Source organism: Photinus pyralis, unplaced genomic scaffold, assembly GCF_008802855.1.
Source record: "Photinus pyralis isolate 1611_PpyrPB1 unplaced genomic scaffold, Ppyr1.3 Ppyr1.4_LG8, whole genome shotgun sequence".
Lineage (NCBI taxonomy): Eukaryota > Metazoa > Arthropoda > Insecta > Coleoptera > Lampyridae > Photinus > Photinus pyralis.
This window is the reverse complement of record NW_022170819.1, coordinates 28,578,447-28,599,834: the sequence shown is the minus strand read 5'-3', so window position 1 is coordinate 28,599,834 and position 21,388 is coordinate 28,578,447. Positions and strand designations below refer to the sequence as shown.

General features: G+C 37.2%; 3 protein-coding genes across 3 annotated transcripts; 2 read left to right on the top strand and 1 right to left on the bottom strand.

Moving 5' to 3' along the window:
- Positions 1-1,994: 1,994 nt before the first annotated feature.
- On the top strand, positions 1,995-3,196 carry LOC116179509. The gene is made up of 2 exons (XM_031499305.1): positions 1,995-2,097; positions 2,178-3,196. Exons 1-2 carry the CDS (start codon positions 1,995-1,997, stop codon positions 3,194-3,196), a joined length of 1,122 nt encoding a protein of 373 aa, XP_031355165.1.
- Positions 3,197-3,308: 112 nt separating this feature from the next.
- On the bottom strand, positions 3,309-4,564 carry LOC116179508. Its single transcript, XM_031499304.1, has 3 exons — positions 4,018-4,564; positions 3,408-3,956; positions 3,309-3,343 (listed from the first exon to the last, which is right to left on the bottom strand). The coding sequence occupies exons 1-3, from the start codon at positions 4,100-4,102 to the stop codon at positions 3,309-3,311; spliced, it is 669 nt and encodes a 222-aa protein (XP_031355164.1). The 5' UTR covers positions 4,103-4,564.
- A 15,012-nt stretch (positions 4,565-19,576) lies between these two features.
- LOC116178798 lies at positions 19,577-20,754 on the top strand. Its single transcript, XM_031498415.1, has 2 exons — positions 19,577-19,659; positions 19,714-20,754. The coding sequence occupies exon 2, from the start codon at positions 19,876-19,878 to the stop codon at positions 20,629-20,631; it is 756 nt and encodes a 251-aa protein (XP_031354275.1). The 5' UTR covers positions 19,577-19,659; positions 19,714-19,875; the 3' UTR covers positions 20,632-20,754.
- Positions 20,755-21,388: the final 634 nt, after the last annotated feature.

Below are 21,388 nucleotides of genomic sequence, written 5' to 3'. Positions count from 1 at the left end.
ACAAATTACCAGTAGAACTTCATATTCCCGGATATCAGTACTGCGGCCCTGGAACAAAGTTGGAACAGCGTTTAGCTCGCGGTGATTCTGGAATAAATCCGTTGGATGCTGCATGTAAACAACACGATATCGCGTACGGTCAATTCAAAGACTTAGAGCATCGCCATAAAGCTGACAAGGACCTTCAAAACCAAGCTTGGAGTCGCGTAAAATCGAAAGATTCGAGTTTTGGAGAAAAAACTGCCGCTTTAGCCGTAGCCGCCGCGATGAAAGTTAAAAGGAAGCTAGGAATGGGAGTTGCGCAACGCAAGAAGAAAGAAAGAAAAATGAAGCATAAGAGTTGCTCGTTTAGAGGAGGAGTTCTATCGCATGCTCGAAATTCAATAAGGCGGATGAAAGATGCAAGCATAAAGAAACTTGTCGATGTGAGTTTGGCCGCGGCAAAGAAAGCGGTTAAAGTAGCGGGCGGTAAAAAGAAGGTGCGAGTGCCGAGAGTTATTCCTATACCTAAAATTGGCGGCTTTCTTCCTTTCCTTATACCGTTATTTGCGGGCCTTTCGGCTGCCGGTGCACTAGCCGGTGGAGCAAGTGGGATAGCTAAAGCGGTTAACGAAGCATCTGCAGCTAAGAAGCAATTGGAAGAGAGTCAACGTCATAATGCCACAATGGAGGCTGTAGCGTTGGGCAATAAAAGCGGTGGAGCACTCTACCTTAAGCCATATAAGAAGGGTTACGCCTTATATTTGAAACCTTTTCCAAAAAACGACTAAACTTGCCGCGGAAAGCATTAACCAATTTCGATCTGCATAAATACGCTAAAAATGTACCGTTCTTTATAGGAGTATTCATGCGCAACACATTACCTCAAAAGCCCCATTTTAACGAATGCGCTATTGTGAACCTGGATGATAGCCAGGGAAGAGGTACTCATTGGGTTGCTTTCAAGAAACGCGGCAGGAAAGCGGTTTACTATGATAGTTTTGGAGACTTAGGCCCTCCAAATGAAATAGTTAAATACTTAAAAGGTTGTAAGATTGTTTATAATTATGATAGAGAGCAAAACTATAACACATTTATATGTGGACACTTGTGTTTAAACTTTCTGTATAATAAATAATTTACATCTAAAACGCTAGTTTTCATTTCTACCTATCAATCATGTCTCGAACGTTCACGCTAACGGGTGTAGGAAACGTGCTCAGTACTACGTATTTCCCACCAATAGAGCTTGACTCGAGTTTCCAATATGGCTTGGGATTGGTGGGATTTTACGGATGCAATTCTATACGAAATATATTCGAAGGTAATAATAAATTTTATTATACATCGAACGATGCAAAGGAACAAGAGATTACAATTCCAAGTGGAGCATATGAAATTGAAGAGATCAATAGGTATTTGCAGAAATATATTAACCAACCAAACGACTCGATGGATTTTATCTTAAGACCCAACAATAATACCTTAAAGTGCGAAATGGAAACCAAACACAATGTTGATTTTACCAAGACGGGTTCTATTGGGCGCATGCTCGGATTCTCGCCATCTATTTACAAAGGAGGTATGGTTCACGAGTCCGACTTGGATGTGCAAATAGTCAACGCCACAAATATACATGTTGAGTGCAATTTAACCGGAGGAGCGTATCGGAATAGTGAAAAATCTCACACCATTTTTGAATTCGACGTGCACGTTGAACCAGGCTATCGTATGGTCAAGGAACCCACCAGCATTATATATTTACCCGTACTTACCCATCAAATTGATAACATTACCTTGCGATTGCTTGACCAAGAAGGTAAACTAGTGGACTTTGGTGAAGAAAAAGTGACTATTAGATTGGAATTGAAAAAATATGGGCCTTAAAATCTTTTACAAGAGCGGATCTTCACTCAGTCAGGCTTCGCGTACAGACGAGCAAACATCGTCGGGTGCATTAACTGAAAACGACGTAAAGTTTCTGGAATATCTTGGTTACAAAGTACTCCGAAAATATGGAAGAAGCGCTGAAAAATCTCTTCAGTAGCGTAAAGTATGAGGATATGATTGTGGAATGCGATCGGCGAACCTACCATCCTTACTCGACGAATGCTTATGGTAACTCGGACGAAATCAATCTTGTAATTCAAAAGGCGGATCTTATCACGGCCACCTACGATAGCGTGATCTACTTGGAGGGAACGCTTATACTTCATCGGAAGCGAAGCAGTTCGAGTTGACCAACAATGCTCCACTATTTCTCTTCGATGAAATTAGATTTACGCTGGGAGATCAAGTGATAGAAATCGTGAGATTACCCGGAATAAACAGCGCAATCAAGGGATTTTGTTCCTATACAACGGACCAAAGTAATTGTTTATCACAAGCAGGATGGAGTCCCCGCAATAAACCTCTGCAACTCCTAAACGCCAACAAGACAGCCTTCTGTGCATCTATACCGCTAAAACATGTGCTAGGATTCGCGGAAGGGTATAAAAAACCATTAGTCAACATACGACAAGAACTAACATTAATTCGCTCAAAAACCGATGAAGACTGTTATAAAAGCGAAGCGGAGGTGAAAATTAGCCTTAGTAAAGTAACCTGGAAGGTTCCATACGTAATTCCTAACGATTCCATGAAGCTGTCTATATACAGTAGAATTGATAAAAATGTTCCGATCCAAGTAGCATTTCACGCTAGAGATTTATATGCGTATCCAGCATTGCCATCAACCCGCTCTTTGGTATGGCCGGTAAAAAGTAGCACCGGTTTTCAACGACCTCAATGGCTTCTGGTGGCCTTTCAGACTAAGAAACGAAACCAAAAAGGAGAGAATGCATCGCAGTTCGATCATTTAGGCGTCGAAAATATAAAAGCGAACATCAACAACAGAAGATACCCGTATGAGCAGCAGAATCTCTCCTTCGCGGACAACAAGTATATAGATGCCTACGAAGAATATCTAAACTTTCGGACGCAATACTACGATTCTGAAAGTAGTTCTCTTCTCAGTTACGAGGAGTTTAAGAAACAACCAATATTCGTAATCAACTGTACTCGTCACAATGAAAGTATTCATAATGTGGTTATCGACTTGAAACTGGAAGTTGAAACATCTGAAGCATTTGCAGCCGACACCTCCGCTTACTGTATAATTTTGCATGATGTTTTAATTGAATACGAGCCATTTACTAATATAGTACGTAAAATTTAATTTGCATATGCGATTTTAATGTAGCTATTGCGAAAATATATAATACATTTTGAAAATGGTGCTTTTCTTTTCCCTATTTATATATAAACAACAAACTTATCACCAAACTATTTTATTGTTTCTCCTTCAGCATTTTCTCGGTTACATCTTTTACAAATCTTTGAGGGTGAATATTTACAATTTCTGCTAAAAATGAAAAAATCTCTTAAACATGAGTGTGCAACCAACTTTTTTAGTAACTTAAGATTTTGACAGAAAAATTTTCCTCTTGACAAAATGTTTTGTTCATCGAACAGACCGTCCTTGCAAAGATCATCCGCTACTTCATCCGCAAAGTCCTGATAGTACCAGTACGTCGAATAATCGCTTAGAAAATCCAATTTTTGATGTACAAAATGTACAGCGGAGAGGAAACGATTTACGGCTTCTTCGGTTAGCACTATGGAATTGAATCCTTGACTTATTCTTATACCCCTACTACCATTTTCACAGTCAGCCAACGTAATTTTTATACCGTACCCTACGAACACTTCATGTTCCAACTGGTCGGTACTTTTAAGCATGAGTCGAATGTTGTGCTCGGTTTTAATAGCGGAAATATCGCTCCATTCGGAAATATTAAAATGCAAACAACTTTCTCGGAGTGGAGGGCAAAATATCTGCACCACTGGCTCGAAACTATTCCTCAATGAATTTCCCACTTCTAGCAAAGTTGAGCAATCGAGAAACATGGACCATGTTGATATTAAATCTTCTGCTCCTACAAGAAACAACGGGCTTAATTAGTAGGGTCATAATTATTTTCACCATGATCATATTACCTGTATGTGCCTCGACTATCTTCGGGGAGGGATTATCGACCCAAGTAAGGTTAATATTTGGATCATCATTCCATAAATCATCCATAATGTCTGCTATTCTCGTAACTAATGAATTTTAATGTAAATGTTGTTTGCTTTTATACGCTAATTTGTAGGTATACCGCTTTAGCACTAAATTCGTAATACGCGGTTCGGGGGCTCATCATACTTAGGGGTCGTTCCCTTATTTCAAGGACATTGACCGAAGCATAAATACAAAGAATGTAATATTAGAATAATGCGTCTAAAAATAAAAATAAAGCATAAAGAAGATAAGATTTTTCGCACACGATTTAAGCGTCTTATCATAGCTGCTATAAATAAACACTATTGCGAGATTGCAGCTTCCCATCCTAATTATAATAACAAACAACTAAATTTCGCGCGCTGTTACTAAAGAAAATATGGATCAAGATCCCCAACGTATTGCAAAGAGACTGTGAATTACGTAATCGAATACGATGTAAGAAACATTGGAACCAGCCGTGGCAGCGCACTCACATCGATGGACCCGCGCCGCTAATGATTTATTGTAATGATTGTATTTCGTCAAAGCATATTCGAAAACCAATGTCATATTAGAATGTAATATTAGAATAATGCGTCTAAAAATAAAAATAAAGCATAAAGAAGATAAGCTCATTTCCTTTCTAGTTAGCAATATGAATAATTATTTTTCGCACACGAGCATCGTACGTATTATTTTATCATTTTAACGCGCTTCCCCGCCAAATAGCCCCTAGCCCCTATCGGCGACGCACCCCCGCGTTATACCCTTCTACAACTCGCAAACATCTCAACGCTCTCCGTAGCGTTGTGTGGCTTGTGAGCTTATACGGCCTACTAGGGGCATCTACCGCTCCTACTGCTACCCCATACGATTTACCCTCTACGCCCCTGCAATCGCGCTCCCCCCACATTCTAACAATACTTGAACTGCTAAACGTTCATATCTCAAAGCCTCGCTTAGCTCAGATGGTTAAGGCGGCAGATTCGTAATTCACGTATCGTGGGTTCGATTCCCAACGCAGATTGAAAAAAAAAAAAAATTTTTGTCTATAGCAATCACGTGACCGATGACGCGATTCCAAAATAACATCCAAGATGGCGGATGGAGCGAGAGAGGCAGACAGACAGACGGTCAAAAATGGCGCCCAACAAAATGGCGGGATTAGATACTAATAAAATGGCGGCCGATCCAAGATGGCGAAATTAGAAACTAATAAAATGGCGACCAATCCAAGATGGCGGAAATAGAAACTAACAAAATGGCGACCAATCCAAGATGGCGGAAATAGAAACTAACAAAATGGCGACCAATCCAAGATGGCGGAAATAGAAACTAACAAAATGGCGACCAATCCAAGATGGCGGAAATAGAAACTAACAAAATGGCGACCAATCCAAGATGGCGGATTTGGTGACTAATAAAATGGCGACCGATCCAAAATGGCCGACCACACCGCTCATTGGCTGTGACGCCACAGGGGGCGGCCCCTAAAGGCTCCGCCTACCGTATCCCATTGGCCAAGGGGGAGGGGCATAGGGGGGCGTGCTCGTCTCTGATTGGCTGTGACGTCACGAGCTCGTCTCTGATTGGTGTGACGTCACTTCCTGCGCCAGAAGTCCACATAGCTTTAGTTCCCATTACTCAGGCTTTAGAGAGGCGGACAGAGGCGCAAATTTTAGTGCTTACTTACATGTAGCTTTTGCATCGAGCCGGCCCTGTGTAACGCAACGTCGCAGCTGGGTACCCACAAGAAGAAAATCGAGGTGCATTTCTCGGTAATACTTCTGGTTCAAATGGACAATCGGAGAGTGAGATCTCTCACAACTCGATAATGGAGCAAATTCGCAAATGGAAAATAATAGATATACCAACGAGGCGGTTCCACTGAAAGGGTCAAAACTTTAAACGCGAATAACTTCCTAGCGGAGCGGCGGAAGTGAGTACCCACAAAGGGAACATCGTAGGTCTTGTCGAGGTACTTCCCCCGTTCCAATTGCACCAGAAAACGAGTATCGGAAGTGGGTATGAACGAAACTTTAAACGCGAATGTTTTCCTAACGGAACTTTATTTAAGGCTTGGCGTATGTCGTGGCAGAAGGGCGTGTTCATTGTACAGTAATATTATTTTATTACGAAGGAGATATGTCATTCTTATTTGAAATGGGGCGCGGAACACGATATAAAATGAGGTTCAGAACATACGAAAATTCTGTTTCTATGGAAAGGACCACGACGGCAAAACCTAAGCTTGCTATATTTGATGTCTAAATTAAATTCAGGATTGTCACAAGCTTTACAATTGTTTATGTGGCTTCTGTTATAAAATAAAGTTTTGTATTATACACGGCCATAACACTAACCCTCTTGAAAGTTAATTCACTCCTGCGCGCGCGGCACGTTATAATAGATACAATACAGATCACTATTTTATTAGAAAAGATTAAGATTATCGATTTCACGAGTAATCTAACTCAAAATAGACTAGAGCCTGCACATCTACACTGCAGAAGAACGCTTTTAATGAAAATTTGGAGTCTACAGCTATTGTAATTACTGAGCAGCCGGAAAGCCAGCCAGCCAGACAGCCAGCCATAACCAATATAGCGTATTTTTCAAAAATGCGTAAAAATATCACCACAAATGCGTAATCGCGTTATTTAGAATCGTTTGTAATCGCTTTAAATCGCCGGCCGTTGCTGCAAATAGGTAGTTCCATTACGTGGTAAAACCTCGGACTCGATAATGCTTTATATTCACAGTAAATATCCAACTTTATATTAGTTTATGTAACATGAACTTTAGTCACGATTTTCCGCTTTCAAAGTCTAAACCGAAAATAAAATAATTTATGTAATAAAAATTTACTTCTAACTCAGCGTACACCTTTATTGTTTTATGAAGTGTATCTGATTACAAACGTTTGAAATATCCGTATGTACAAATAACGCTGTAATCTAAAACGCATTGTGGAACGGTGAAGTTACATAAATGTAAACGGTTTGTTTCATTAAAAACAGGATATATCCCCACAACTGACACACAAATAAGCATTTGCAGAATTGAAACAGAAATTTTGGTTCTTGCTTTAAAATAATAATTTCATTTCATTTTCAAATATGCAGTAGCTGAGAGATTTCTTCTAAATTATACATTAGGATTATTCAGGGACTCTATAATAACGGCAGTCAGGTGTGACCAACTTCTTGCTTGGAAGCAGCGTAGGGCTCGTGCACTTTTAATGAGACGCCTATCATGCGTATACACTGTGAATTTTCATGAAATTTTAAACTTACATACATGAATCATTACGAAACTACGTCATTTGTTTCAAAGAAATTCATTTAAATTGCGTAGTTGGTCAGTTAGGGATTACTTCTGCGTACATACCTAAAGGTACCTATGTCACACTCGACACTAACTTAGAAAAGTAGGCAATGGAAGACAACCGTGCCGCCCTTCTTATTGCCATGCCAACTCTGCGCCCAGACAACAAATTGTATTACCGATATAATCCTTCCGCATAGAAACTTGTGATTCATCAATCCGTTAAATGTTCCATTGCGACTTGGCCCTTGAAGGCAGAGTTGTACGATTTATGCTTTGTTTACCATGAAATCTTTTGACTGTTAGTGATACAAAGCTCTTTAAACTAGCTTTGGTGAGCATCTGATTATTGTTTTGATGCCTATATGAATGTAAACATCCCTTGTCACTCCCCTACTTTTGCGGATTGCTTAATCAATCAATCAATCCTGTTACCGTTGCCTAACCGTTGTATCTATTTTTCTCTCTGTTTGTCTGGAAAGTTTAGATACCGTATCAGAAAAAAATCTATGCTGTACAGTCACCAATAAAACCGCTAGATAACTATCAAAAAAGTTCTTAACAAACAAAATTCACAGACACTCTATAATGGTGTTGCCCCAAAATTCTATTGCACACCAAAGATTCACAAGTTCAACGTTCTATTTGTTTACTCTTCACCCGTGCCATTTACCAAAAAAATCTTGTAGGCCACTCAATATATTAAAATACAGGTGTTTTCCTGAAATAAATATTTGAATTTGAAATCCCAACAGTAAATTGCGAACTCGATGTGCAGGTTACAGGTGGCCTGCTAAGATCGAATCTGTAAAGACATCCCAAAAAAACCTCGTTGGGTTCAAAGAAATGCTTTAGAAGATGTGAAGGCTGAAGAGGCTTAATGTTACTAGTTAGTCTTCTACGAGAGGTGTGATACTATTGACGACGACGTCAAAAATACCTAGTGATCATTCAATGGTTTGCTGCAGAAGCAGAAGAGAAGCCGCTACCTACAAAATCCACAACCCAATCCATACAGCACACTGTGACCTTACACTTATGGCGCCCGGGCAAAATTGAAATTGCAGGCACATTCAAGTATAAATTCACTAGAACTAAACTTATTCTAACTTTTAGGCGCATTTATTTGTGTAATTTTCCAGTTTTCCAAACTTGAATAATTTTGTTTTCCAGGATAATTTTATTTCTTTTAGTTTTTCCAGAACCAGAACATTTTTAGTTAGTAACAGTACAACAATCCCGTTCTTACCCGGACAAGATGCCTGGAGATGAACTTCAAATAAAAAAAATAAGGAATTCAAAACTAGTTGGATATACAGCCTAAAGGTGGTATTAATTTACAGAAAGCGTTACGGCATGCTTTAATCGCACGCTCAGGGGTGCTTTAAACTGTCATTCTGATGCAGGAATAATAAAAATTTGAATGGACTTTCCCCAAATACTTGTACCACTTTCCTATTTTTTTCTGCATTACGAAATTTAAAGGTTCAGATGTAGGGAGTCTTTATTGGAAATCCGATTTGGCCATAAAATTGAATTTTGATAATTTAGTCGAGGCATTTGTCTCTGATAAAACGCGAACGGCACGTTTCCAAATGTTAAGTTATAGTAGGTAAGGGCAATGTGTATACAGGATCGCTGATAAGTCTGGAAACGGTTGATTTATCGGTGAAAATATACAAGGCATCAATAAAAGTTTTATACAAAAGATTTGAGGTTCTTTAATGTCTACTAGGAAGTAGTAATTTTACTCAGGGTTGGTCATAAAGGCGCGGCACACCAATAATGCATTTTTTTAATGGAACGCTTTGTATATGATTCGATATTTCAATTCTTCTCTTAATTTTGAGCTTAATTTGTAAGATGCAGAATGTACTCAAAATGCAATCGTTTCCGAGTCGAGTTTTCAAAATAAAAACTATTGCTTTAAAATTTATTGAATAAAGAACAATAGTTAATGACATCACGAATTTCTTTTGAAAACATTCCGTGGTTCTGAAGTACCGTGTGCGAAGTTTCTTATGATCGTTTGGAATCATTAATTATTGTGTTATGTTCAATTCTTAATGAATTTTAAAATAACAGCGTTTATTTTTAAAACTCGCGGTATCACAGAAACGATTGAATTTAGGAGTACCTTATGCTTATTACAAATTTTGCTTAAAATTGAGAGAAGAATTTAAATATGGAGTAATATACAGGTTGATCCATTTATAAAAATGCAATTTTGGCGTGCCGCGCCTTTATGAGCGCCAACCCCAAAACTTTTGTATAATAGTATATTAAGATACAAGTGTATAATCAAGTCTTTAAAGCACGCGCAACGAGTTTAAGGGCACGACGCAAAGCGGAGTGCCTTTAACGTTGCAAGTGCTTTAAAGACCAATTATACACGTGTATCTTATAGTATTTTTTATTATACCTGCACTCTGCAGTGTAATTTAAAAATAGGAAATACAATGAAATATTGACGTTATACTCGAATACATGTCTAATTAAGTGAGCTGGGTGTTCGTAATTTCACGATTGCCATGGAAATGTCACTTGACGTTTGCTTATAAAAATCATCGTCTTTGGAATAAAACCATTTCCGTTGAAAAAGATAATACACCGTCCATTAAATCGATTGTTGTAAAATCTAAACAAACATTGATAGGTGTAAAATCCAAATCCAGTAAAGCCTATTATAAAGAATATGAAAAGTTGTTTCCATAGATGGAATAGGAAGTTACTTACGAATAAAGTCTTAAATACATCCATAATGCTGGCATATACGAAGGAAATGTCAAAGGTATTTAAATCTTCTAAATTTTGGTGCATTCATTCAAAACTTTAAAGCAATGCTGCGATTAAAAAGTGGAACAGATTTGAAAGCATACCCTAAATTACGCGCGTTTGTGAAAGCTTCAACCAAATGATAGGTACAAAAGCCAAAGAAATGTTCTGCATTTACAGAAAGCGACCTAAGAGGATTTTTTATTTCATCCAGATGAAAGTTTCAAAAGTCATACTTGAAGTATCGTTACTTAGCAACTTTAAAGCACGTGTGTTTTAAAGGCCCTTTTTCGCACGCATTTGAGTGTTTAAAACGAAGATTGTGATTCAGGTATAATAAAAAACATATTTCGATATCTTGTACCGATTAATACACTCCATTAATATACGACCAATCAGTTTGGTGTTTGTTTGCAATACTAACCAATCACAGATGATTTTTTATCTGATTAAAAGCTAGGTAGCTTTTTATCAGCGATAAAAATGCGCGTAAGAATGCGTAAAATATATAGTGCTTGTAAAATTTACTCTATTAATCTCCCTAAAATACACTCGGTCTTGGTTTTAAATCAGGATAATTTTATTTTTAATTCACTCAAATATTGTTGCTTCCTGGAAAAAGCTCTCGATCTAATGCACATGATAAAATCGCTCCAGCTTTGCTGTCGCGATTTTATCACACTTTTGATCTATAGTTTTTTCCGTTACAACAAAACTTACGTGTAAAAATAAAATTATCCGCTTAAAAATCAAGCTCTTGTGTATTTACCCCCGATAATCGATTGTTTCCAGACTTATCAACTACCCCGTATAAATAGACTAACATTTACGCTAATCAGAGTTGGACTGGGTCAAGCATAGAGTGACCCGGTGACCCAGTTAGTTTACTGACCCAGTGACTCGGTGACCCAGTTGACCCGGTGACCCAGCTTGACCCGGTGACCCAGCTTGACCTAGTTTGACCCGGTGACCCAGCTTGACCCAGTGACCCAGTTTGACCCGGTGACCCAGCTTGACCCGGTGACCCAGTTTGACCCAGTGACCCATCTTGACCCAGCTTTACTCAGTGACTCATCTTGACCCGGTGGCCCAGTTTAAACCGTTGACCCCTAGGTTGATTCAGTTGAATCCGGTGACCCAGTAATTAAATTATTGTTAGGTATCATCCAAAACAATTTCAAGTAACTTTTAATTTAAAAAAAACTTCCTCAATAATATTCGCCAACAAGCACGTAGCCCAATTTCATTCAAGAGAACTAATACCTAAAAAAATCAAATGCATTTGTTTATAGTTTGTAGTCAAGTAGTCAATGAAAGTATTTAGAGAAAAGTTTTATTTGGATTAAGCTAACTAGTAGAAAAAAATTAATTGTGAATGAACACCTGTAAGCAAACCGGTAAGCTCTGAAGCAAAGAAATGAAGGAGGGAACTGTTTAGAAATAACGTTACTCTAATACAATTCGGGACATGGAAAGTTTTTTAGGGCAGTATTAAAGCAAATATCATAGAAATGGCAGTTGTTAAGCAATCGAGTATTATTTTCAACAAACCAGCATTTCATTTATTTCATAATCTGTACACTTGAACCGAGGGCACTGACTTAACTGCGTTTTTCGATCAAACTAGGTTACTGGGTCGACTTGGGTCGCTGGGTCAAACTGGGTCACTGGGTCAAACTGGGTCACTGGGTCAAACTGGGTCACTGGGTCAAACTGGGTCACTGGGTCTAACTGAAAAGAGTATGACGTGACCCAGCGACCCAGTTTAATTCAGTGACCCAGGTGACCCAGTTGACCCAGTGACCCAGTCCAACTCTGACGCTAATAATATGATGCAAAGTATAGTATTCTTACAATAAAATGTAAATTATGAGCTCGAAAAATAGGAAACCCATGCTCTACCATCCTCTGTACTTTAACTTCCTCTCTACGGCCCTGTTCGCATATAGCACATCAACAAAAAGTTTAAACTACAGTCAATCTGTTGGTGTCCTCCTCTTCCGGGACGAAACGTCTTATTGACCTTCCTTGTAACATTTGCGGCTTTACGAATTTTTAATACGATATTAACAGTCCCTCTTGACATTAAATGGTCCCAGTCATAAAATTCAGCGAGAACTAACGAGAGGTATTAAATCCATACAGCTGTGATTTGTGTGTTTTCATAAAAACAAAAACATGCTTTCTAAAAATGGAAGTACAATAAACCAGTCATTATTAATTTCGGGGTAATGGTTGAACCTCCTCGGCATATACATTCCGATTGGCGTTGTTTGTAACGCATACCTACAGGCGATCCATTCATTGCGATACTGTTATTTTTGTATACAGAATGAAACCTTTAGATTAAAAAGTCTTTCACTCTTAACTTTTAATGCCATCAGTCGAAGGGATAGCAAATATTGAGAAAATGTTATTTGTGACTCAACTTTTGATGATGTTTGTACTGCAAATCTAAAAACCAAAGATTATTATTACGATAATAAAATGTTGAATAAAGTTCCTACAAAATATGCGTAACTGCGAAAAACTACAATAAAACGCTATACGAAAGATTCATGTAATCGAAATTATGAAGAGTTTATCTTATAGAGGTATGTACGGAAAGTATTGAACGCTAACTCTATTAACAGATCCAGTATACGAGGCAAGAATAGTAGATGCCGATTATCAAAACCAAACACTGTATATCATATTTTACAATGAAAATCAAAGCCATATATCCACACAGTTCCTTTTGTAGACCTGAACACCCTTATATAAATCAACATCCGGAAACCTATCAAAATATTAGGAAGAAATATGTCAAAGTAAAAGTTCTGGATGGTTGCGTTTCTGGTAAAAATGCAGATATTTTAGTTTGACTATCATCTCCATTCTGAAGATTAATAAGGTATAATAAATACAGATTATGTGAGTATAGTGTGACGATTAGTAGTGTACTTCGAAACACATTAACACTTATGTCCCATGTTAAAGACATTACAGTGCGTCCATTTTAAAGCCAACATTTCGATCCCTAATGTAAAAAATTGATATTGTGATATTTTGTGATTGGCGATGTGATAATAGAAATGATGGATTAAATAGTTATTTGTTTCATTAGTACAAAAAATGTCAGTTTTCGGGACGATGAAGATAGTTGCTGGACCACGCGTTAGCGGAGTCCAGCAACCTTCCGAGTCCCGAAAACGCATTTTTTGTACGAATAAAACATAAAATTTTTTCTCCAACCCCCTTTACTTCAAATTATATTCGAATTTAGATTCAGTCACAGTTTCACTACTGGGTATAAGAACTTCTGCTTTCTTGTTCTCACGTGTCATGCCACTCTAGTTTTTAGGTTAACTTATAACCTATTCGTTCTTACTTCTTACTTCTCACCTCTCGCGACTTTGTAGGGAGCAAATCTAAGGTAGCATGTTCTGCCGTTTCTATAATCTCTGGCGGAGTGCAATCCATGTCGCTATCAGTTTCAGTCATTTCTATTGTATACACAATTAATATTGTTATATTTTGTATTGAAATACAGTTTTTTAATTAAAATTAATTGCAATTAACTTTTTCAAATTTTGAATTCAAAATGACAGATAATAGTGCAATGGGTCTGAAGTAGATGGCGTTACGCGCGACGGTGGGTTGTATACGTATTAAAATTACGTCACCGAATATGTAAATTACGTTACACATGGTTTAAATAAAAATAACGAGCGTAAATCATTTTCAATACATGTACATACGTATAGGTAACAGCATTATTTGCATTGAATATGCAAAAATATTTGATTTGTATGTATAGAAATATCTTACAACCTGCGATGTAAAACGATGTCAATGTGACATATCTCCGTGATTGTAATTTTTTAATTGGCCAACTTTCAAGGTCAATTTCTTTTTGGTACTAGGACCAAAAGTATCTACTTTTTGTACAGTTGCTATGGTCAAAGCGATTAATCCGCAAAACGTCAATTTTACGTACCGAACACTGTCACAAAATAGCGTCTTATTCAGGTGGTTGGAGAAAAAAGACATTTGCGTAGTTTCCGGAACACAAGTGTGATAGAAGGAATACGATTTACCGACTTTTTTGTTTATTTTACAGTAACTGCAGATATAGTCTTTAACACAAAAGATATTGCAATGTATTTCCATAACGTGTAACGGCTTATACGCTATTCATTTTAAGAAGGTAGCGGTAGAAAGCATAGGGACAGTTTGACCTTCACTGTGATTGGTTAAAACACGAGTCAGTATTACCCTGAAAAATAAAGCGAATGACGAATTCTGTCTGTTAGAAGTTTCAATTACGAACTAAACTGTCGAACTGTCATTAGCTGTCAATTTCAAAGATCCAAGCGTGATATCGTTTGATTTATATTTATATTTTTCAAATTTTGTGCCGTTTTATATTTTTCCTGTGTGTGTCGATCTTCAAACACAGCGCCATCTACTACCTTCTTATAATGAATGCAGTATAGTTATATTTACAAGGGTCGAACACCTCGCTTGCATAAGGTAAAATGAAACCTCTACAGCACTGGCAGAAAATTTCAAGGACAATTAGTTTTCATTTTACCCACGAGTAACTCAGTAATAAAAAGTTTTTATACCTTGCGAAGTTTGACCCCTTATCTCTTCTCAAAATCTGAAATTCAAAATGTAATGCTCGGGTTTGTTTGAACTCGAATAAATACACATATAACCTTAGTTGATTGAAATATGTATATTATTAAAAGCAAAGGCGATCGACTTCCATTTTTCTTCACACGATCCTGAATATATTGGTTTGATTCATAGAAATAAATACAAAAAGTGCAATACCTACTTCGTGATGGTGTGTCCACACTAAATACGAGCCTGATCTAAAATTCATCTTTACCCCATAATGAATTACTGGTACACTCTCCTGTTCCAAATATACGCACACCTCTGAATACTAAACCAAATTTTAATCCAACCAAAGGAATAGGATCACTTAATTTAAATGTAAAATCCCCAATCAATGAAGCTAAATAACCCAAGTCCTTCGTTTGGATTTAATTTACATCTATAAATTTAATACAAGTCTGTTTCATAATTTTCACAGGTCGATTCCTTTAGGAATATTAAAATTACGTCGTGTAAAATTGCTTATACAAATTCCTAAAAATAACCGACCACTACTTTATACAAATCAAAACATTAAAAATAATTAATTGGGGTGGGTAATATTCTCTGCTGGTAATCTTATCTTTACTTAGAAAAGGCCCCTTCCCTGAGAAATATGGAAACAGATCGCTTCGATGGTACGGTTGATTTTTTACCAGCAGGGGTAGCCGGTATTTTTCTAGGGGAAGCTTAAGAAGTTTTTGATAAGGACTTCCCTTGTAATTTTTGTAAAAGAACTATCAACCGTAACTTCCAGTTGTGGTCATAAGTTAACGACCATAACACGTATAAATATTTAATTTCGGTGTTTGGTCATTTAGCTTCAGCCATAACGCGTTGTGTGCGTTATTTTCGCTCATTGAGCGTTTTGGATATTTGTGCGTAACATATACAAAATATGACTTATATTATGGATGTTTTACCTCACCGGAAAGCTTTTGTCTTCTACATCATTATGCGTTTAACTTAACTGTTGATTATAACGCCCTTCTACATAGACCAAGTTTTGACGGATTTTGTAATTGACTATATAGCTGGGCATGGGAATTGTTTTCTATAAATTTCAGTTTGTAAGCTCAAATCCTGCACACAGGTGAAAATAAACTCTAGCGAGCACCCTGCTATTGGGGGTATCTATTGAAGAATGAAGATGAATTTTCTGAAAACAAATCTTTTAGAAGGAATTTTCCCGGGCAAATAGTACGGTCGTAAATTTAAACAAAATATTTGGTTATACATATATTCACCAATTATACTTATTTAGGATTGAATCTACCCTCTATTACCTTCTCAACTGTGTACCCTATTTTTCCTACACTATGCACTCTTATCGTTATATTCAGTGGTTTGTTAAAGTATGTCGTTTATTTTTATTCCTTGGGTTGTTAGTTTTCCAAATCTTTATCTAGCGTTGTTTCCGGTATTCCATAACTCTTACCAATTCTCTTAAAAAACTTGCAAATGCAGACGAAGTCGCGATTTTATATGAAGCGCAATAATGTGGATAAATGCCTTAATGAACATTTTAGTTGAACGGAAGGTTTCGTGAGTCAATAAAGAAACATCTCTCTCGCAAAACCGCCGTTCGTAACTTTTTTATCACAAAAATCATAAAAGCAGATAAAAATTCCGCGCCTAAAGAACCTATAATTTTACCACTTCTGATTCTTTAAAGCTCAGCAGTAAATAACGCATCCCCTGTGTTTTATTACAACTCAAGGAAGAACGATCCCACAAAAAAAGCTCGTGTAATTAACGTATTATTTGGAAGAATTAACCGCTTAGAAATTCTTACCGAAGTAAACTGTGCCATAATGCTGCAATTACAGGGGATGAATTTATTTACCATAATTCGTTTATGTAGGCAAGTGCCAACGATAATTTGGTTTTCACTGGAAGAATTCAATTGCACGTAACGCCGGACACATTTTGATGCGAATATACCGATAAAAACATAAATTTCTAGGCGCGGGACACATGCCGTCATGAATATTTCAAGCATTTTGGTGGTTGTGACATTTGGCTGTGTCGCTAATGAACAATTCATACACAGCAATCTGGGAACGAGCTACCTCTAAAAATCGCAAGCGTTTTATAAGATTACGAATTCTTAACGTGTCATCGGAGCAATCTTCTGATGTCTCGCTATTACAGGGTAATGATGGGGTCGACCTACCATTTGTACTCTTTCCAATATTCCTGCATTACGAAATCCTCCGCTTTCCAATTTCCTTATTTATTACTTAACACCTAAACTAGTTTGTAAAGTACGAGGTAAAGTATTTACCTTCCGTATACGCATGTATGTGTATAGGTCGTAAATACCACAACTTCTACAACAAATTACGAAAGTTTGTCTGATACATTTACAGATGGTATAGTTAGTTAGAAAATAACTTATAATAACCCATGCCTGTCAAACTCGCCAGGCAAGTTTATGCAATTTTAATCTGATTTAATGAATGGTTTGAGTTTGGGTACCCCGTTAATTTTAGTAACGCTCGCATTTTTCGCTTTATCGCCAAAGTTCCGCAAGCTGTATTTTTAGAAAAACGTACTAAACTTACATATTTACTGTTGCTTTCTCTTTAGGGGCGAAATACGAACCGGTAATGGTTGATAACGCTTACAAAGTTCACATGAAGCTAACCATCCGAAGTGTTGGACCATCAGACTACGGCTCATATAAATGCGTCTCCAAGAACTCTCTAGGGGATACTGATGGCACCATCAAATTATATCGTAAGTACACACTTCTTTAGCTTAATAATGGACTTTTCGTACATCTGACACTTTACAGATTTTCATGCGGTCTTAGCGAATAGTTTTCAGATGAAAGCGACTTTAAATACCTACACCTTTTTTTTAAATAACCTACGAAGTTACCAAATTTGTTTTAATTGAATATACCGATTACTCTAGAGATTTCAAACCCAATAAAGTACCTACACTTTTTATTCCAGAACTTATAGCGAGATATAATCTCTAAGCATTTTATAGCAATATTGTAAATGTACCTACCTAGGTACTTACTTACATCTACTTTCTATAATTCGAAATCCATTTTAATTGTACAGGGTGACTCACGAGAACCGCCCGCCAGCTACATTGCGATTTCCCAATATTTTGTTTTTCGTTTTAGCTTTCAGTATAGTTAGGTTATACCAAAAAGTCGATACAGTATTCTTATTTTGAATGAAACTTTACATTCTTTACATTGATAAATAGAGACATTGGCTGCTCTACGCCCCGCTTTTCGCAAATTTTGAAGAGGGTCTTTTTGCAGGGCCTAAAATTAGATAGGTTTACGACGGTATGTATTCAGAAAATGCCCTCAATTCAGTAAAAATTTGTAGTCATAATAGTATTTCCGTTTCGGCGGTGTAATGATTTTTCCCCGAGGGCTCGAGAACTTTCTTGAAAAAGCATGCAATTTTCCTTTATCTGTGTATAAAATTATCTTCCAAAAACGTCTGCTTCTTCCAGTAAAAGGTTAGTAGTAGTAGTATTGTCACCTTTACCCAATATTGGCGATATGTAACGTTCGAAAATCATCACACCGTACACAAATATAAAATATACCTCTCTGAAAGTGCATGACACTTCCCATTAGGTAAATCCAAGTGAGCTTTCAGAAAATGTGTCCTTCAGCCACCGGAAATTTTGAATTTAAGAATACCTGATCTCTGGAAACTGGAAATTTAACTACGGTCTCCTCGAAATCCGATACATGACTTTATTCAAAATCAAATTTCCCATTAGAAGAGTCTTTAAAAAAATATACTTTTCGAGCGGCACAAATTTACAAGAGCATTATACTTATTTTCCTTTCTGTCGCCTACATATGATTTTGTCACTGGATTCAAAGTAAAATTGTTTGGGGATGTTATGCTCTTTCAAATTTATGTATGAGTGGCGGTTTTCTAAAAGCCGTGACTAAGGCCACACACGATTCAAATGAGAATATAATTTTGAATGGGCAAACTTTTACTGGGTGGAAGGAGAAGTAAAAAAATGAAAAAAACGTTTTCGCCTTAAGGAAAGTAATTTGAGCGCATTTTCCATGCATTGATCAGTACTTCCCCTGGTACTTTCCGAAAGGTCATATAAGGGACTATCTTTGTGTACAAAAGAAAATGAGTTATGGCATCAATATTCTTATAAATATGACACATGCACACACCTGATGCTTAAAATGTGCAATATGTTTGCCTTTACTACAAGAATCTGTGGTTAAAATTTAAAAAGTCTATAAATACGGAAGTTGACATTGCGCAGTGCACAGGTGTGGTTTTTATAGCATGCGATATGCTCGTTTTTACTATACTTCGTTCACCCAACAGAAATAGTTAAGCCCCTCCTCAACAATTACCGCCACATTTGAATACGACGTTGTTATTGGTGTAATTTTTGAAGCCACAATCACACTTGTAAAGCGAATTGGCCGAATCGGGTAATCTGTCATCTGTCATCTTGCCTATTGCGTTTCTGCCGGTTTTTACGTTTTTACATCTTTACTTGCGTCAATTTGCCATTAATCTCCTTTATTCACACAAAATAGTCTTTATAAAGACTCGTCGGTGTATTCTAAAGATAGTCAGGTGAGTAATTATAAAATTTTTACACGATTTTTACATGCCTGTTTTTAGGGTTATATTATTCGCGATCAAGAAAAGTTATACGCAAACATAAATGTCGCCGGTGCTGCTTTCTCTCCACCGAAAAAACGTTCTGCCAAGCACTTTTCAGTTGAAGACCAAACTGGCATTTTAAATACACGAAGACGAAGACTTACCCCATTTGAAACGAACTACTTTATGGAAATTAATAAAAGAAATAGGTTTTCGGTCAGTAAACCTTTTTTCTTTACGTGTATGTATATTATGTACTTGTCATTATAGATTCGAAAAGAGGTCACGCAATAGTGTTCTTAGGGAAAAGGACGAAATAATTACTTGGAGGCGTCGGTTCTTGCGTGAAATTAGAAAATATCGTGAAGAAGGTAGGAAGTTGTATTTCCTAGATGAAACTTGGGTGAATGCTGGGCATACTGTAAGCAAAGTATGGAAGGACACCACAATCTCACTCCAAGACAGGCATTTATCAACGGGCTATCAACTGGATTGAAAGATCCATCGGGCAAAGGAAATCGCCGTATTGTTCTCCATATAGGGTCCGAGGATGGCTTCGTCGAGGAAGGTTTGCAGTGTTTTGAATCGAAGAAAACAGGGGATTATCACGAAGAAATGACCAGTGAAGTTTTTGAAAAGTGGTTTATGGAAATCGTTACACATCTTGATGAACAATCTGTGATTATAATGGATAACGCTTCATATCATAGCAGGAAAAGTGAAAAAATACCAAACACCAGTACGAAAAAAGCTGATATACAAACTTGGTTAACAAGCAAATCGATACCTTACGAAGAAGATATGGTAAGAGCTGAACTTCTACAGCTTGTGAAACGGGCAGCTGTTACACCAAAATATGTAGTTGATGAAATTGCAAAGGAACACAATCGTACCGTGCTGCGATTGCCTCCATATCACTGCGAATTGAATCCAATTGAACTGATATGGCCGCAAATAAAAGGTGAAGTGGCCAGAAACAACACCACATTTAAAATGAAAGACCTTCATCCACTTTTTCAACAAGCAGTGGAACATGTTACTGCTGAAAATTGGAAGAACGCAATTCGCCATGCTCAAAGTGAAGAGGAAAAAATGTGGCAAATTGACATTTTAATGGACATCGTAGTGGAGCCATTAGTAATTCATGTGGGAGATGACTCGACATCAACGGAGTCCGAATCCGAGTGAAGCGATACAGGATTTAAATTGTTATGTACCTTTGTTTATATTCAAGTGCACTTGTAATTTCAAAACTTTGTGCTGCTGTAATAATACTTTTTTGTACTTTTCTCAATATAAACAGTGTTTTTATGTTGCATATTTACATGTATTTAACAGTTTGCAGGTTTTACTATTTTTGCCACGAGTTATGTTCAGAGAGATAGCGCCATAATTAGTCTTGAGCAAGTGACATTTCAATTTGATTTTTCAAATTTTCCGCTTTTTATAATTTTGTGGTTGTAAAGCTGGTTGCTGCTTACATTGGCCCAAATTTTGTAGGAGTGGCTTAACTATTTCTGTTGGGTGAACGAAGTATAGAAGCATCGGTGGATAAAATTTCAAAGAAATATCTCCATAAATAAGAAAGTTGACATTTCGCAGTTTGCGCAAGCGCACATCTGATTTTTACAATATTAATGGCCATTTCACAGATCTACACATACATATGTATATATATATATGTATGTGTAGATCTGTGGCCATTTGCACCGATAAATTTAAGCGGAGCTTAGCTTACGCGTAGCTGTCATTACGCAGTTTAAGCACGCGATGCCCAGATCTGGTTATTACAATATACAATAATGCTTGTCTTTACTAGAAGCATCTTTGGTTAAAATTTCAAAGAAGTATCTTTATAAATAAGAAAGTCGAGATTGCGCAGACTGCGCATGCGCACATTAATCGCCATGAAATTTCTTGGTTGAGGCGCCAGAGTTATTAGTTA

What these genes read in the sequence shown, in the direction of transcription:
- LOC116179509 (XM_031499305.1), top strand. Translation starts at nt 1,995, where the DNA reads ATGGAAGAAGCGCTGAAAAATCTCTTCAGTAGCGTAAAGTATGAGGAT. An exon ending in TTACTCGACGAATGCTTATG is followed by an intron (nt 2,098 to 2,177) that starts GTAACTCGGACG and finishes ATCTACTTGGAG; the next exon opens with GGAACGCTTATACTTCATCG.
- LOC116179508 (XM_031499304.1), bottom strand. Translation starts at nt 4,102, where the DNA reads ATGGATGATTTATGGAATGATGATCCAAATATTAACCTTACTTGGGTC. An exon ending in GATAGTCGAGGCACATACAG is followed by an intron (nt 3,957 to 4,017) that starts GTAATATGATCA and finishes TGTTTCTTGTAG; the next exon opens with GAGCAGAAGATTTAATATCA. An exon ending in AAAGTTGGTTGCACACTCAT is followed by an intron (nt 3,344 to 3,407) that starts GTTTAAGAGATT and finishes GATTTGTAAAAG; the next exon opens with ATGTAACCGAGAAAATGCTG.
- LOC116178798 (XM_031498415.1), top strand. Translation starts at nt 19,876, where the DNA reads ATGGAAGGACACCACAATCTCACTCCAAGACAGGCATTTATCAACGGG.